Source organism: Sceloporus occidentalis, unplaced genomic scaffold (assembly GCF_023333645.1).
Source record: "Sceloporus occidentalis isolate IW3139 unplaced genomic scaffold, rSceOcc1.0.p SCAF_6, whole genome shotgun sequence".
NCBI lineage: Eukaryota > Metazoa > Chordata > Lepidosauria > Squamata > Phrynosomatidae > Sceloporus > Sceloporus occidentalis.
In genome coordinates, this window is record NW_028316986.1 from 71,881,805 (window position 1) to 71,899,541 (window position 17,737).

At 41.9% G+C, this 17,737-nt stretch overlaps 2 protein-coding genes across 6 annotated transcripts in view; one reads left to right on the forward strand and one right to left on the reverse strand.

The window, feature by feature from the left end:
- The window catches only part of RPS6KA2 (ribosomal protein S6 kinase A2), a 264,581-nt gene that overhangs the window by 103,779 nt on the left and 143,065 nt on the right, over nt 1–17,737 (forward strand). The window lies entirely within an intron of this gene.
- LOC149310925 (uncharacterized) lies at nt 10,932–16,134 on the reverse strand. The gene is made up of 2 exons (XM_089528350.1): nt 14,379–16,134; nt 10,932–11,065 (listed from the first exon to the last, which is right to left on the reverse strand). Exons 1-2 carry the CDS (start codon nt 16,132–16,134, stop codon nt 10,932–10,934), a joined length of 1,890 nt encoding a protein of 629 aa, XP_089384476.1.

Genomic DNA, 17,737 nt, shown 5'->3' on the forward strand with positions numbered 1-17,737 from the left:
TCTTTTTCTTCCTTCCTTCCTCCCTTTCTTTCCTTCCATTCCTCCTTTCCTCTTCCTCTCATTCCTTCCTTCCCTTCCCTCCCTCCCTCCCTCCTTTTCCTTCCTTCCTTCCTTGCTTCCATTCATCCTTCCATCTATCCTTCCTTCCTTCCCTCCCTCCCTTATTTTCTTTTCCTTCCTTCCTTCTTTCCCTCCCTCCCTTATTTTCTTTTCCTTCCTTTCTTCCTTCGTTCCTTCCCAGGGTGACCAGACCTTTCCTAGATATATCATCCATTTCATTCTTCTGGCCGGGAGTTATTCCCAAATGTCCTCCATTTGGAACATGACTAAGAAGCAGGAATTTATATCTATATGAGTGTTTTTAGCTTTGTAGTTGGTAATGCCTTACTTTTTTCTCCCTTGAATGTTCTACCTTTTGCGTTACCTTGTCCTCTTTTGTGATGAGGACATCTGTCATCCTACTTCCTTCCCTCCATTCTTCCCAGGGTGACCAGATGTCCTCCTTTTCCAGGACATGTCCTCTATTTCAGCCTTCAGTCCAGGAGAAATGTCCTCCAATGTCCCCCATTTGGAACTTGACCAAGAACCAGGAATTTATATTAGCGGTTTTAGTTTTTCTTTGGTCATGTCCTACATTTTTCTTGAAGGCCCTACATTTTACGGTGCCTTGCCCTCCTTTGCTGTTGGGACATCTGGTCACCCTGTTCTTCCTTTCCTTCCATGCTGGGTAATAGTGATTCCTGCGCAAATGTGACCCTAACATTGCAGGCGTCCTGGGGAACAATGATCTAAATGGGCCATTTGGGCTTCCTTTCAAAGGAAAGGGTTAGAGGTAATCAAACAGAATGGGTTGAGAAACAATTTCCTCTCTTTTTTACAACTACTGTACTTATTCAAATGTATGGATTGCTGGCTCTTGTATTCCCTTCCTCCCAGAGACTTTTTTTAACCTTCACAGTAACTTTGCATGGTAGGCTAATGGCCCAAGAGGATCCAGGGAATTTCCTTGCAAAGTGGAGAGTTGCTCCTGATTTCTCAAGTGCAAGACCCCAACAGTTGCCCCACATGGACTCTGTCCCCATGGTGCAGTCATTTTAGCCTCTCTCCCTGAGAGATTACCTGTGCAGCATAAACTTTAAAAGTCAGTGTTTTGGAGGCTGAAATAAAGAGGATCTCTGTGCAGCTTAGAAATTTTGGGAGCTGACAAATGTGTCAGGAACACAGTCCAGTGGAAGACATCATTTGGACCAGTGCTATTCAAAGTGGTGGTCTCTAGACTGTCCCTGGACCATGGGCTGATAGTTCCTAGCAAGTTTCCAGGGGGGAAAAAGAAACAGTTGTACCCAATGGGCACAAATATAGTACTGGTCCCTGGTATGCTGGAAGGAAAAAAAAGTCTGATGCCAATGCTGTGGAGGTTCTTGCTAGTAAGAGGAAAAGAGATCTGAGACTTTACAAATGTTTCTAAGAGCCACAGTATCTGTCTATACCTATCTGTCTGAGGGGTGGGAATCATGCAGCCCACCAGGCATTGGACTATGGCTGCCAGAATTCAGTAGTTTTACAGTCCCTGCATGTTTACTTAAGATTTAAATGCCACTGAATTTATTTCAGAGTAAGCCTAAATACCCTAAAGATCCTAGATCCATCTGATCTCGAAAGCTAAGCAGGGTCAGCTCTGGTTAATACTTGTATGGGAGACTGCCAACAAATACAAGGTGCTGTAGGCTGTGTTTTAGAGGAAGGAACCAGCAAAACCACCTCTGAGTATTCCTTGCCTAACAAAACCCTATGAAATGTCAGGCGCATACACACATGCAAGCATGTCTAGGATTGCAGCCTGATATGACACCTCTGTATGTGCCTGTTAAAAAGTAAATTCCACAGAGTTCAGTGGGACTTGCTCACAGGTGTACAGGAGTGTTGTAGCAATGGGAAGGTTTTCCGTTCTGTTTTTCCAATTGTCCTACCAAGTTAGTAGTAACTTAGTTCTGCTAACTACAGGGTGGTTCTGCTACCAAATACAGCAGCTGAGAGTTGGGCTAATTCATTATTAGGTAAGACTCTAAGGAGATTGTTCTCCCGGTCTGTGGTACTGACAGCTTTGGCAAGCATCTGTATTCAGCTCAAGCATCACTAGCAATTTCCTCCTGAAAAGAAACACATCCTCTAAAAAGGGTATTAAAGAACTAGAAAAGTGTTTTAGCATAATAAAGAGGTGAAAAAAGTGTGCACACATTATTTCTATATGCAGGGAAGGGTTGGGAGCAGAATACCTTTGTATCTTCTTCCTTGATGCTTCTTTCTGTTCCATCTTTAAGGATTATTATTATTAGTAGTAGTAGTAATTTAATGGTTGGAGGTGATATTATGCAACAGTTGCTGAGATACTGAATTCTTCTCCTTCAGTCTAGTGGCTAGAGCAAGGCTCAAGAAAGGCTCAAAAACAGGGGTTTCCTGTGCTGTGTTTTATCAAAATGATCTAAGAAATGCCTTTCTCCATTAGATCCAAATTTTCCATGACTCTATGCTGAGCATCCACTGGAGAATAAACTTAAATGACAGTTAATTTCAAAATAGAGCCAACATCACAATTATTTCAGAGAAATCTTCTTAGAATTCCAGAACTCAGAGCAGCTGTTTTATTCAGCCCATTGGGGAATTCTACACTTTGTTTGGGGTATGTGTGTGTGTGCTTTATCACAGAAAAAAGCCACAGCAAGAAGCCATTTTTGGTCATTTTATATGTGATCATAATCTGGATGTCTTCTCAGCCATAGAGAAGTTGCCAGAGTGGACTGGGAGAAATTAGGGGTGTTTGAAGAGACATCCAAATTGAAATGTCCTGACACCTAAGAATATAGTATACAAACATTCCAGAGAATTGCCGTTCTTTTATTTCAGAAGGTGGTGATGGACCTGTGAAGTGTGAAAGAGCATGGGGGGATCAGTTGACTGCTTAACCCTCCCACCTTTCTGATGTTCAGCATTTCTAGCCATCCCAAAAAATGAGGAAGTAGATATTTGCATAAATTTTTAAACAAGCTATAGTCAAAGAAAAATATGTACTTTCAACATTCAGAGGACTTTCTTCCTAAAGTGATAAGAGCCAAAATACTTTCCAGATTGGATGCCTGGAGTGGTTTGCCTTTGACTAGCTACATTGACTACACTTCTCACATCGTTTGCACATTTTGCTTTTAACAGAACAGAGAGTCTTGGAGCACTTTAAAGATTTACAATAGTTTTATTTGTCATAAGCTTTGAGGGACAGCAACCCCTTTCATCAGCAGCATAGAGTGCAGCCTCAGGAGCCAGGTATTGTACACATGCCTGGGTGGGGAATGAGAAAACCAAAAGGTACTTAACCATCATCATGCATATGTTAATCATCTTTTCTATGCATGCTTGTATTTGTCACCTCCTAATGACTGTTAACACTCATAGCCATCATGCTGGCATTTTTTACATTTCTGTTCTCCCTCTTCCTACCCCATCCCATCCCCAGTCTACATTCCATGGGAAAATGGGATGCTGTCCACAAAAGCTCATGTCAGATAAAACATTTTAGTCATGAAAGTGCAATGAGACTTTTAGATGCAACAGGGAAGCAAGACTCTCCCTTTCAAAACTGGCTTTCAGGGCTAACCATTCTAGAATTATGCTTCTGAGAGTTTTCAAATGAGGATAAGGAACTTGACAGTGCTATAAAAGGGCTAGTGTCTTCATCAGTAATATCCTAATAGATAGTATCAGTAACACATGGCATACCAGCAAAAATCCATTGAGCAGCTGAAGTCCTAGCAGAATAAGAGATTGCAAAACTGTCTTGAATTCTAGAAACAGCCGTTTTGTTGTTTTTCACTGAATTGGAGAAGCACAAGAAATTACCTTCCCAGAGTTCAGGCGTCTGGAAAAATTTAGAATACATGAGAAACTTAGAATTGGGTTTTGGCTCTAGCCTCTATTTGTGTTCTGTAGTGCTTCAACCCTACAGGTCAACCTGGCTAGACTATGATAGTATGAGAATGGAATACAGAGAAATCTGGCAAAGTAGTGCTAAGCTCTTACCAACCAAGGCCAATGTTATACCAAGGCAAAATTTGGACATAAGCTTGGGCTTGGTTTGTAATGGCTTGGGGATTTCTGAATTTTTGGGAAAGTTCTTTGAGGATGGAAAATCCAAAAATCTTCCCTGATGCTAGATTGAGACATTCTCGATATGGCTCACTTAGTGCATAGGCCAGCCCTTTGCTGCCATAGTGTGGCTTTTGCAGTTCAGCATAAGGAATGTTAACAGAAGCTATCATTGTAGTTATGACTACACATGATTATTTGGCTCCCACCATATCTGATTCAACAAGGCCTTGAAATAAAGCTCTGTTTAATCTCCAGCGATAAGTGCAGGATTATTTGGGGGCCAGCCACAACAAATTAGATTACTCACTGGCTTTCAGAACAAAAACTTTCTTTCAACTCATCTTCCATCTCCTGGTTTAGCCCCCATGACAGGCATGAGACACTTCAATTACCCAGTGTCCAGATAAACATGATTTATTCAATTTACAGTATTTAACTGTGAGACACCTTGTCCCTGCCTGTAAGATGGCAGTGTAAAAACAAAACAGGGCAAAAGAGATTTCCTGTTTTCAGTTAGAAAATAAAAAGAAACCCAGACTAAAGACAAGCCCACATGGAGCACTGTGATTTAAGTAAAACAAGTATTTAGAAAAGGAAACCTCTGCCAGCCAATATACATTGAATGCCAAATCTATAAACACATGTGTGAGTCAGGAAATTATAATACTCTTCAATTTTAATGAGAACAGTGCCTACTTACCTTGACACTCAGTTCTGTTCATTATGGTGTTTGAAAAATCATTTGGACATATTCTTTATAACAAGCACCTTACTCTTGCAAATTTAATGCTTTTGTTCTCATTTTCTCATTTCTTTTATGGCTTGTCAGTTGATAATATAGATTACACTACTACTGAATTTAAAATCTGCTTAAAGAACAAAAGGCAGAACTGACTTAACCTGGTTGTATATGTCCAAATTTATTTGGATTTCTAATTTTTTTCATGTCATTAAATAACAGTATTACCCAATTATACTTTGCATTTCTGTTTAAAAAGAGGGAGGAAGACCTACATAGAGACACTACCAACCCCAGGATTCATTTTCGTAAAATATTTTATTGGATTTAAAAATATATATAAATGCAAATAAAGGGGGAGAAATGTAATAGGATACAAACACAGAGTGAGCATGTACTATGAGTTGAACAAAGGTCCAGTAATGTATTTGGAGTTGGTGTCTGTAGAATACCATTCATGTATGTCTAAACTGGTAAGATCCTCTGACAATTGAATGACAAATAAGGAGTATTTGCCTTTTTAGCCTTATACTATGGATATTTTAGGTACAGTAAGAGTATGCAGGATCCAACTGTGATGACTAAGTTCATCAGTTCTAAGACACAGGCATATAATTTAAAAGTTCATATACATCAGCAAATATCAACTGCTTTCCAAAAACAAACATTAATACATTGAAATATGCCCAACCAAAAAGGAGTGACCACTGAGCTCACAGATCTCCTCCTCCTGATATTTATTTCTTACTCCCCTCTCCCTGTGGATTGAGGTAGGGAATAACAACAAATGACAGAGCACATAACATCAGTTATATACCACAAGGAAGCATTGTCTCTAGTATCTCTCCAGTCATTAGCTGAAGTGGCCAAGTTCCTTCCAAAATGACTTGGTAGTGTCCATTATACCATAGACATCATTTTTTGTTGAATCAAACATAATTTTAAATCTAACAAGATTTTAGATACTGAGGCTAGAGCAATTGTGCATTGGTTGGTTTGCAAAGGACTATCTAACTCTTCATTTCACTGAATTCTAACACAATTCACATCAAATGTAATGCTTTCCAACAAACATCTGTAAACTACAGTCGGCCCTCGCCTTACGCAGAGGATCCGTTCCAGACCCCCCTGCATAAGGCGAATTCCGCCTATGCTCAAGCCCCACTGGAAACAATGGGGCTCGTGCATGGTGACGCACGGGGCGCTACGGGCGCGCGCGCCCATTCAATTGAATGGGACACACTGCCCCTTGCTCCCTGCACGCTCCCCGCGGCTTGAGCGCATACGCTCAAGACCGCATAAAGCGCACCCGCGTATATTTGTTGGTTTGAATTTATCTGATGATACAATTAACATAGTCAGAGTAGCTTAGGCACCCAGAAACTAATTGCCTATAAATGGATACCAAAAATGTTGTAGTTGTAGAAATTGCCATTCTGTACCAGTAGGCTGATATGTAAACAGCAATACTGAAAATAACATAAATTCTTGATCTGTCTCTATTAACTGAAAGAACATACAAACGCCCTCCTGCTGGTCCATTTCTGTTACAGAAAGATTTGTCTTGCAGTTTTCAAATCATGATTACCCCACAGTTAGTTTAGCACAATTATTTAAATCAGATTGTACTTCATGAAAATTTGATGCAAAGTTGAAAGGCCCACCCTCCCTTCCTTCCGTAGGTAGATGGAAACTAAGACTCATTACAGACCGCCATTTAGTATGAGCTCCGCGCGTACTAGGGTTAGGAAGGGGCGTGCTAGGGTTAGGAAGGGTCTTACCTTCCTAACCGGCCCCATCCCTAGTACACGTGGAGCGTGTAGTAAATGGCAGCGCCTGTCCACACGGGTGCCGCCATCTTTATGTCTCGGACACACAGCGTCCAGATGTCGTGCGGCCTCGTGCCTCGCGGCGCCACTTCTGGGTGCCAAAAGGAAGCGCCATTCCGGCACTTCTTTTTAGCTGCACCGGGAAGCCTCGCAGTCTGGCTGCTGGGGCTTCTTGGCGCAGCTAATGACGGCAGCAGCAGATTGCCCGCTTTTGGGCTGTCTGTAATGCGCCTAAGTCAGTTCAGCCAAGAAGTGGTGCCAAATAAATTGTATGTAAAACTTCTATTTATTTGAATGTCTCTGTACCAAAGGCATAGAAAGTGTGGTCCAGGGCCACATGCAGGTTCCATCCAATTTTTAATCGCTAATTTTCATCCAAAATTGTTAGAAATTCTTGTCTTAACTACTCTCAGTAACCTGTAACGCAGAAAAACAACAATTTTTCCAGTTGAACTCCAACACTAAAAGTGATATCCAAGAATGGCATTGCTGTCCACTTTGAGAAATATCTTCTCCACACACAGTTGTCCACCCTTTCCTTAGACAGATATTAAGAATATCTGAACAAAGGGAAGCAACACGGACTTTGACTTGTGCCTGAAAACGTAGCCAATGACGTTAATTGAGGACACCTGTACTGTGTCTCTAAAGTGTTCTCCAAACAAAGGTCTAGGTTGCACTAGCTACAGTTTCAAAATATTTTTCAAGGGCAGCCCCATTTAAGGATTGCAGTAGCCTAAATGGAGGATGGTCAGTATGCATCACTGTAGTCTAATTTCATTTCCACAAGAAGGGATATCAATGACACTTAAGATGAAATAAGACAAAGGTGCTCCTTGTCATTGTCCCCTAATCTTTCAAGAACAACACAAAATCCAAGGCGTCATTCCCACTACAAAATAGTTTTTTGATTTGAATTGATGAAGCAGTTTAGCGCCAAATAGACATTCACACTATTTGAGCCGTGATCAAACCTACCCGTTTCGTTTTAATCTACTTCTCATTCACATTCAGGAATGGATTGATTCAACATGGAGTCACCTCACAGGGGTGACTGCACCACCGGAACCAAATCAAATAGACAGTGCGTTTACACTTGCGCTGAATGGATTCATTTGAAAAGAAGTGGGGAGTGTTGCAAATTTGGAAGGACTGGTTTAAATGAGTTCAGCGCTGTGCCCCCCCCTCAGCAAACTGCACCAGAAATTTGGTGCAAGTGTGACCAAGGGTCATTTAAACCGGTTCAGATCAGTTTGAAAAACCGATTATTATGTAGTGGGAATGAGGTCCAAGACTATCCACAAATGGTATTCTTTATTGCTTGGGTACCTAGACTGCGGCACTAGGTGGTTGGGGGATGCAGGTCCAGATGTCTGGAATAGGCTTCTGGCCTCCTCTCCCAGAATAAGAATAGACTGACCATTGATTTCACAAGGCTGTGCTTGTCCTGCATGCATGTTTAGTTCCTGCTGAAGGCTATGCAACTAATTATGTTGATTGAGCACAAGATATTTTCAAGTGTCATATCTCCCAAATCTACTTTTCATTTAACTATGCTGTCCACTCTTACTCTCTTAATGTTACTGTAATTCAAAATTGTTATTGGTCATCCTTCAGAGGGAGTGCCACCTTATTCAGAATAAAAGGACTTGGCTGGTTAATTGCCTACAGAAACTTGTGTCTTGTGTGGATCAAATCTGTTCATTCCTCACTACATCTGGACAACATTTTATTCATTCTTTTTCCTGTTCACAGAAAACATTATAATTTCCAAGAAAAATGTTCTTGCTTAGCGCTAAGATAGCATCTATTATTTTAGTGAGGAATCCTCATGAGCACTCAAAGATGCATAAAGGGTTAGTGTCTGAGTGTAGAACTCCAGCAAGGTCTTAGATAAGTTTCACACTTCAAGAGCAATGCTGATTTTATGAATAATTTTTTCCTTTACTCTGAAACAATCCATGCTCCCTGTTGCATTATAATACTGAGTCACTTTGCATAAACTTTGCAATCACTGCCAACTAAAAGAGGGAAGGAAAAAGTTGTTGGCATGGCTACAACACAGATAGGTTGCAACAGACCTAAAGAATAGTTTCTGGAATAAAATGGTTGAGGAAGTGCTCTAAAAAAATCTTTCCTAATAAATGATCTGAAATCTTGGGCATTTTCCCAGTGGAAATGTAAAATAAAAATAAAGTAGATTTTTTTAAAAAAATGTAAAAAAAGAATTACAATGTGTCATCTAGATTCCACTGAGCTTTACTGGAATTCAGGTTGTTCTTGTGCTGTAAAGCCTTGTTTGATGTTGCAGGCCAGGCCAGGAGAGGACAGAGAGGCCTCTTGTGCAGATGTGATATTAACCTGACACATGATTATGTGTATTTATAGCAGAACTGCAATATTGATGAATAGAACTGTGCCAGAAGCCTATTGGATTCTGGTAAGATCCAGATTCCTGGCTTGCAGCCATGGGCAGAACTGCAAATCCCGCAGGGCACTCTGGTTATTCTCAAAAGTTAGTGTCAACTTTCTATTGATCTTATTTCCTAATCAGAGGTGACTTTAAGCAGAATATCTCCTGTCAGTTTCAAATGATGGGAGTGTTCATGCAGCAGGCCCTTGGCAGCCAACCTTTCAAAAGTGCCTGAAATACTGGTGGTGTGTTCAAGAAAAAAAGTTAAAATATTAGCATTTGTGGATTAGTGCTGCTCTTGATCATTGTTAGCAGAACAGTCTGGTTTACATTGGCTCTGAAATCCAGCAAATCTAAAACTGTAGTCTTGTGACTACTAAGAGAAAAATGAAGCAAGCAGTATTAGCCAATTTAAATTTAAGAACAATAGCAAAAACAGTGTCATTTCCTTCTTTCAAAAGATAAATGGCTGAGGGAAGCCCAGGGGTCAAAATATACCCTGAGTTCAGGAAGGATATTGACATAGCTTAACATTGCATAATTCCTTTTTGTAGTTAAACAAATATGTGCCAGACGGAAGCATTCTCAAGGGAGTAAAAGTCAGTGGAAAGGATATTGTTAAAGATTGGAGGAGGAGTACTGAAATAATTATGACATACTGGGATCTGGGATCATGTTGGATCATTTATCAGTTTGATTTTGGGTGCAGAATAAGCAAGCAGCTTTGTTAGTCCACTTTTTTCATAAAAGAAATTATGAAGAAACTGTTCACTCCCAAAGCTGGTCTTTGCAGAGAGGGGAGGAATAAAAGGATCCAATGTCCGGTGACTTATCTTTTCTTATTGCCAAATGAATTGAAATTTTATCCCCTAGATTTTTGAATGCTTTGTTCCCAGTGCCACAGAGACACATTTGGGATGCCACTCAGGTATGCACTCTGAAGCAGCCAAGGGAAGGGCAGCAGGGGCTTGAGCCCCCTTCCCCCAATGATCAGACAAATTAGACCACCAAGATTTTTATGTAGGTGAGCCTCTTCAGGAATTATTAATGAGAAGTGATTGATCAAGCACACACACAATTTGGTATATCTATTGTTGTTGAGCCCTCCCATGAATAATAAAGGCTGTGTGTAATCTATCCTATGCACACTTGCTTGAGAGTAAGCTACACCAAACACACATTTCTGGAATGTTTTCAAGCCATGGATAGTTGAATTCATGGATAAAGAATCTGTGGATAAGGAAGGTAGAGACGTAGAGGGAGAGATATGATAGGATACCTTATAGCCATCTTTTCATTCACTTAATATGGTCTTACTTATTTTTTCTTTGCTTGGTATATCTATTGTGGGTTTTTTATTTACTCACTTTTGTAACATTTATTATTTTGTCATGGTAGTCAGATTGTTTCCCACTTCAGTTGTTGGTTGTTATTTCAAGGTAATGTATTATGTGTTTTCATTGTTTTGTAAAGAAAAGAAAAAGAAACAAGCTTCCCATCCCCAAATAAACAACACCTAAACCTTCAGCTAGGCAAAATGCCTATCAAATGTTGATATATCTGCCAAATGTTGAGACCCTGTGTCTGGGGATATCATAAAGCAGCGATTAAGAGTCGAAAATGTCTGTATAAGAGTTGGGTTGGAAAAAAAAGGAGAAAACTGAGATTCTGCTAGCACAAATTTAGGAAAAGTTCTTTTACTTAAGGGCATTTAAATATAGAGGGTCACATGTCTCTGTGTGTGCATATGCACATGTGTGTGCATACATACCAGTACTGAATTCCCAGTGTTCTGTTGTTAGTGTGGGCTTCACCAACCTGATGCTGTCCAGATACTTTGAACTTCAGCTCTCATGGTCTCACAATTGGCCACATTAGCTGGAGCTGTTGGGTGATGCAATCCAAAACATGTAGAGTACACCAGGTTGAATGGGGAAGGCTGCTCTGATGTGATTAAGAAACATACAAGAAGCATACAGGAACATGCATGTTCCTCAAGGGGTCATAGAATCCCCAGAGGAAGAGATTTAAATTCTGCCTCATATGCAACCGTCTACTTGTCTCCATGTGAGTGAACGGTAGATATTATTTTTAAGGAGAAAAGCAGTGTACTGCCTTTGGGGTAATATTCTAATGGGATTCAGTCATACAAAAGTAGATCTCTAAACTCGAGAAAAACTCATGATTTTTTCAATGTTGCCTGTTCAAAACAGCAGATGCAGTAGGCATTACTTTAGGGTTTTACCAAAAATGAAGAAGGAAGAGGGACCAATATAGATATTCAACTAGCAAATCTGTGTGGGTGACTGGGCTGCTTTACTGTGTGTTTAACAGTGCAAATTCAAAGCTGTAAGACTATATAAATATATTTTTAATACCGACAGAAAAATCCCATTATGTAATAAAGCATCTCTTGTCCTTATCTGATATTTTAGTGGTTCCAAATACAACTTCTCACTTTATATATAGTGGTTTAAATGCTGAAGTAAGTAATTGAATGACCAGGTTTCAAATTCCCACTCTGCCATGTCAACTCACCGGGTGACCCTAGGAAAGTCACAGTCTCTCAGCCTAAGAGGAAGGTAATGGCAAACTTAGGCACAGTACAGAACACCCTTTTGTGCTGTGCTGGTGCCAATTTTAGGGTTAGGGACCACGTGGCAACTAGCACAGTCCCTAACCCTAGCACGTGGCGGCACTATAATGGTGGCATCCTGTCCATACGGGCGCCGCCATTGTGATATCACACACGTGCTGCATCCAAACGGAGCGGCACAGGTATGACGTCTTCGCGCTGCCCCAGGCTGCTTATGGCGGCATGGCGGCAGTGCAGAAATAAACTCCAAAATGCAGCTCCCTTTCGGCACACACATCGTCAGCGCAGCAACCAAACAGCCACACCAACAATGCAGGGGGAAAGGGACCACCCCTTTTTCCTCTGTAGCGCTGGCTCCACTGGGTTGCACTGGGCGCCTAAGGCGCCAGGGCACCCCTTTTTCAGGCCAAAGAGAAGTGGCATTTTGCTGCTTCTCTTTGGCCTGGAAAAATGCCAGATTGGGGCTGCAGGGGCTGCTGGTGAGGTTGCCCTGGCCCCAATCCTGCATGAACAGGGACAGCTGCAGGACCCCCCTTTGGGACGGTCTGTACCGCACCTCTGTTTGAATAAATCTTGCTAAGAAAATCCTATGATAGGGTTGGAGTCAGTTTGGAGTCAGTTTGAAAGCACATACCGTAACTACAACACCAACAAATATGCACCACTGTAGTTAGCCATGTTTATGCAGCCTTTTGTGCAACAGCTTCCATGGCCTTGAGCTCACCTATTGCAAAATGTTCTATTTACTTCCCACTCATCAAGTAAAATGGTAGAGAAATGGCTCTGTGTGTGCTTGTAGAAGAATTGGCTGCATTAGGGGCCATACTTACTCAACCTCTGAGAAAGCATAACTATTTTTATGCTAGCATAATGCCCAAAAGGCTTCTGGCCAAAATGTTTCTTCTTTTAACAACTGCCATGTGTACCATAAGTAATGATGAACAAATAAAATCATAGATCTTTTTCTATTATTACCTGTAGTGGTCCAGTGTGGTTTATAATAATAATAATAATAATAATTTATTTATAGCCCGCCCAATCACAAGGAATCCAGGCGGGTTACAACAGTAAAAATAAAGATAATAAAATAAAATACAATAAATAAATAAAATACAATAAAATTACAGAGAGCGAAGTGAGTACATTCACAGTTAGGCCTGATGGAAGTTGGGCCTCTCTTTTTCACTCCCTCCCAGGTCTGATGATGATGTCATGGAGGGAGGGCTCTTCATCTTGAGGCAAGGATTTTATTTTAATTAATTTTAATGTAATTCTTCTCATTAAATTTAAGAGAAGAATTGGTGGACAGAGTGACATAAGTCACAGTAAATGGGAAGTAGAACTAGGTAGGGAAGGCTTGCCGGAAGAGATCCGTTTTAAGAGCCTTCTTAAAGGCTGTAAGAGTAGAAATGTCACGGATCTCCTTCGGCAGGTCATTCCATAGCTTCGGAGCTGCGATGGAAAAGGCCCTCTGGGTGACTGAAGTTAGCCTAGATTTTATTGGCTGAAGTAGATTTCTCCCCGAGGACCTTAGAGTGCGGGACGGACAGTATGGAAGTAGGCGGTCTCTTAAGTATTCTGGACCCAAGCCATGTAGGGCTTTGAAGGTAATCACCAACACCTTGTACCTTGCCCGGAAACTAATTGGCAGCCAGTGAAGGGATTTCAAAACCGGTGTTATGTGGTCGGTACGACGAGTACCTGTAATTAACCTGGCTGCCATATTTTGTACAAGTTGAAGTTTCTGAACTTGGCACAAGGGTAGCTCCATATACAGCGCATTACAGAAGTCCAATCGAGAGGTGACCAGCGCATGTACAACTGTTTCAAGGTCTCCCTGCTCCAGGAAGGGGCGCAGCTGGCGTATCAGCCGAAGCTGATAACAAGTGCTCCTGACTGTCGCATCTACCTGAGCTGTCAGGTGAAGCGACGAGTCAAGGAGCACCCCTAAGCTGCGGACAGAGTCTTTCAGGGGAAGTGTGACCCCATCCAGAACTGGCTGACATAATTCCATACCTGGGCTTGGGTTTCCTATAACAAGTACCTCCGTCTTACCTGGATTCAGCTTGAGTCGGTTTTCCCTCATCCAGTCCATTACCGCCCCAAGACAGGCATTCAGAGGAGAGATGCCATCCATAGACACTGCATCAGTTTGAGACATAGAGAAATATATTTGGGTGTCATCAGCGTACTGATAACATCCTGCCCCATGTCTCCGGATGATTTTTCCCAGCGGCTTCATGTAAATGTTAAACAGCATAGGAGACAATATTGCGCCCTGGGGTACACCAAATTTTATCTCTCTTTTAGAAGAGCAACTGTCTCCTAGCGCCACCATCTGGAATCTGCCTGAGAGGTAGGACCGGAACCACTGTAGAACAGTGCCTCCGATACCTAACTCTCTCAGGCGTTCTAGAAGGATACCATGGTCGATGGTATCGAAGGCCGCTGAGAGGTCTAAGAGCACCAGCAGGGTCACACTTCCCCTGTCGATGCTTAGACGGAGATCATCAACTAAGGCGACCAAGGCCGTCTCAACTCCGTATCCTGCCCTGAATCCGGTTTGAAATGGGTCCAGATAATCAGCTTCATCCAAGACTGCCTGTAGTTGATTGGCGACCGCCCTCTCGATCACCTTGCTCAAGAATGGCAACAACGAGCCTGGCCTATAGTTATTTCTATCCAGAGGGTCCAGGGAGGGCTTTTTTAAGAGTGGTCTGACCACTGCCTCCTTAAGACAAGAAGGCAGGGTACCCTCCCTGAAGGATGCATTGATTATATTTTTCAGCATCAGCTTGACTATATCACCCCCCTGGACAGCCAGCCAGGATGGGCAAGGGTCAAGAGGGCAAGTCGTTTTTTTCAGACTACTAAGGAGCTTGTCCACGTCCTCAGTACTTACCGACTCAAATTGATCCAGTCTAACAGTAATGGCGGAGGCGTTGGATGCCTCTCTCATTGCTTCTGACTTAAAGTTGGCATCTAAATCAGCTCTTATCCGAGAGATTTTATCTGTGAAATAATCATTAAAAGCATTACAGTAAGCTATGGTTGACTCTAATAGAGGGTTCTGGGTGGGAGGCAGTTGTGTTAAACTCCTTACCACCCTGAACAGCTCAGCTGGACGAGATTTCACAGATGCGATAGATGCAGAGTAGAAAGATTTTTTGGCTGCATCTATCGCCATTTGATAGGACCTAAGAAAAGTCCTATGAAGTATCTTATCAGATATGAGTTGAGATTTCAGCCAACGCTTCTCTAGTCGTTGTCCAACCCGCTTCATTTGTTTAAGCTCTTCAGTGTACCAAGGGTTACGGTTTTTACTGGGTTGGAAAGGACGCTTGGGAGCGATCATGTCTATAGCTCTGGTGATGTTGTTATTCCATAAATTAACCAGAACTTCAACAGAGTCACTGGCACTGCCAACCATAGAACCCCCTAGGGCTTCTTGGAACCTAATGGGTTCCATCAGCCTTCGAGGGCGGACCATTTTAATTGGTCCTCCACCCCTAGAGGGAGGAATAGTAGTCTCCAGACCAACCTTAACCAGGAAATGATCCGTCCATGATAATGCGGAGATACTAGTTATTTCTGCCCATGGATATGTCTGTTCGGTACAGAAGACCACATCAAGAGTATGACCTGCAGAATGCGTGGGCTCAGAGACTATCTGGGAGAGGCCCATGTTTGTCATTAAACCCATGAATTCCCGAGCCGCACCAGTAAGATTAGTCAAATCACCCTTGAGAGGGATGTTGAGGTCGCCCAGGACTAACAGCCTAGGCGATGCCAACATCAGCTCTGAGACTAGTTGTGTCAGCTCAGTTAGGGAGTCTGTTACGTTACGGGGTGGGCGATAGACCAACAGAATCCCCAAACTCTCCCTGGTCTTCAAGCGAAGGTAAATGCATTCAATGTGGTTTAATGCACGGATAGGTATCCTGGTTAAAGTGAGATTGTTTTTATGGATTATGGCTACGCCTCCCCCCTTCCCGCTTCCCCTTATCTGCTCATTGACAGAGTACCCGGCCGGAAGGGCCTGAGCCCAGGTTACAGAGCTATCTGCTCCTAGCCAGGTCTCTGTGATACATGCCAGGTCAGCATTGTGATCTGTCAGTAAGTCATAGATGATACGGGACTTATTCTTCACTGACCTGGCATTACATAAGAGCAGGGAAAGGTTTGGCGAATGGTTAGGCATGCTTTCCAGATCTTTTGGGGTAGCAGGGCGAATGGAAGGCGGAATAGATATCAGACATCTATCACGTCTTCTTCTGTAATGACCTTTTGCCCTGCTAATGCCATATCGTCCATTGCCCTGCACAACTTGAATTGCTGCTCCGTTGAAGACATCTAATCCCTCCCCTGAAACATACAATGATGGATATATATCTTGATTGACCTCAAGACTCTCCATCTAACCAGTGTCTCGTAGTCCCCTAAATAGCAGTTTACAACTGCTTTCCCCCCATCTAGCACTGGGATAATCACAGATACTATAGATATGATTCAGACATTATAGAGTATTAGTGGGTTTAGCTATTCTGAATGTAATTGCTTACATAGGCCCCTTCTAGTGGGCTGTTTCAGTGCCAAAACTGGTCCTGAACTCAAACTGAAATTGATATAGATAATCCAGTGCATTCAAAAGAACCCAAAATTGTCCCACCACCATATTTTCAGCGACCTTGCCTCCAAATTAGCAACTGAAAGAGAGCTACTAAGAAGGCTTCTTAAGGACTAGTGATGCATTCACCTTTTTCAGAGGGACCACCCATCTTTTGCAAAGAGGCATTCACTGCCTCTTGTCAAATCTACCTTCCAGTAAGTTCTCTTAGACTTTTTGTAAACAACCAAGATAACAAAGGATACAGAATACAAGTAGGGGGATCCATCCTTCCAATCATTTCATCTGCATCCATAGGTTGCATTGGTCTAAATAAATTCCACACAACCAAATCAAATTGTTTTCTGAACATCTCTGAAAATGCATCTGTGAGCATATCACATTCAGAGTGAATACATGGTGCTGATTAGCAGCTTTCTCAAAAGACACACACAAAACATTACTTACAAATATTATTTTTTTCAACAAGTCCCCAAATCCATTTTGGTGAAGATTTACAGTCCTGAAGACTAACTTTTCTTAGCTCTGAAAACTAGCCCTTCCAATCCTCTGGAGCAGCTGTTGTTAACTTTATACCCTGCCTTCTCTCCAGAGCCAGGATTCAAAACTTTAACTTTTCATTTTTTGAATGAAAAAAGCAATTACAATATAGATAAATAAATGAACCTGGTGGCTGAGAGAATGGACTCTGAGATGCTTTGAAGGCAAATTTAAGAGGGTGGTGAACCAAGACTGAGGCAGTATACATGCGTCGGTCCATAGTTCATGGATGGGCACCATATGACCTATCAGATGTTGAGCTGTAAGTACTTTAGTATGATCTCCACTCTGTGAGGGTAGATGGAAGTCCAGTATCATATGGAATAACACTTTCTCCAATTCCCGATGAAAGGCTAATTCATATGTTATTGCAGTGGGATGGATGGAAGTCATTACTCAGTGGTACTCCAGTGTGGGACTGTTGTTGACAGAGTGAAATATATGGCTTCTTCCTTGCCATACAAACTGCACCTGGCCTCCAGCTGAAAATTGCTGTAACCATTTGGGGCTTCTGTTTGCCATGGCACAATAGTCACCAACTATTGAATGAAAAAAAACATTTCAAATATGTATTATTCCCAAAATATTGTATTCCTTTCATTTCCTGCATCCCTACCATCCTCATATACTTCATGTTTACCTTGCAAATATATTTATTTATTCTATTTATATTCTGTTTTTCTCTAATGATGGCAGATCCCTAAACCAGGCTTGCTGTTGTCTGAATACTTCCCCCAAGACACTGACAGTGTAGTTTTATGCTTGCTTGCTTGAAAAAAATGTTCCACACTGCCCAAAAGGACTTACACATCACCAATGCATTTCCAATGGATGCCAACCTCAAAAGTCTTCT

What these genes read in the sequence shown, in the direction of transcription:
- LOC149310925 (XM_089528350.1), bottom strand. Translation starts at nt 16,134, where the DNA reads ATGGAGAGTCTTGAGGTCAATCAAGATATATATCCATCATTGTATGTT. An exon ending in TAGAAATAACTATAGGCCAG is followed by an intron (nt 11,066 to 14,378) that starts GCTCGTTGTTGC and finishes TAATCACATCAG; the next exon opens with AGCAGCCTTCCCCATTCAAC.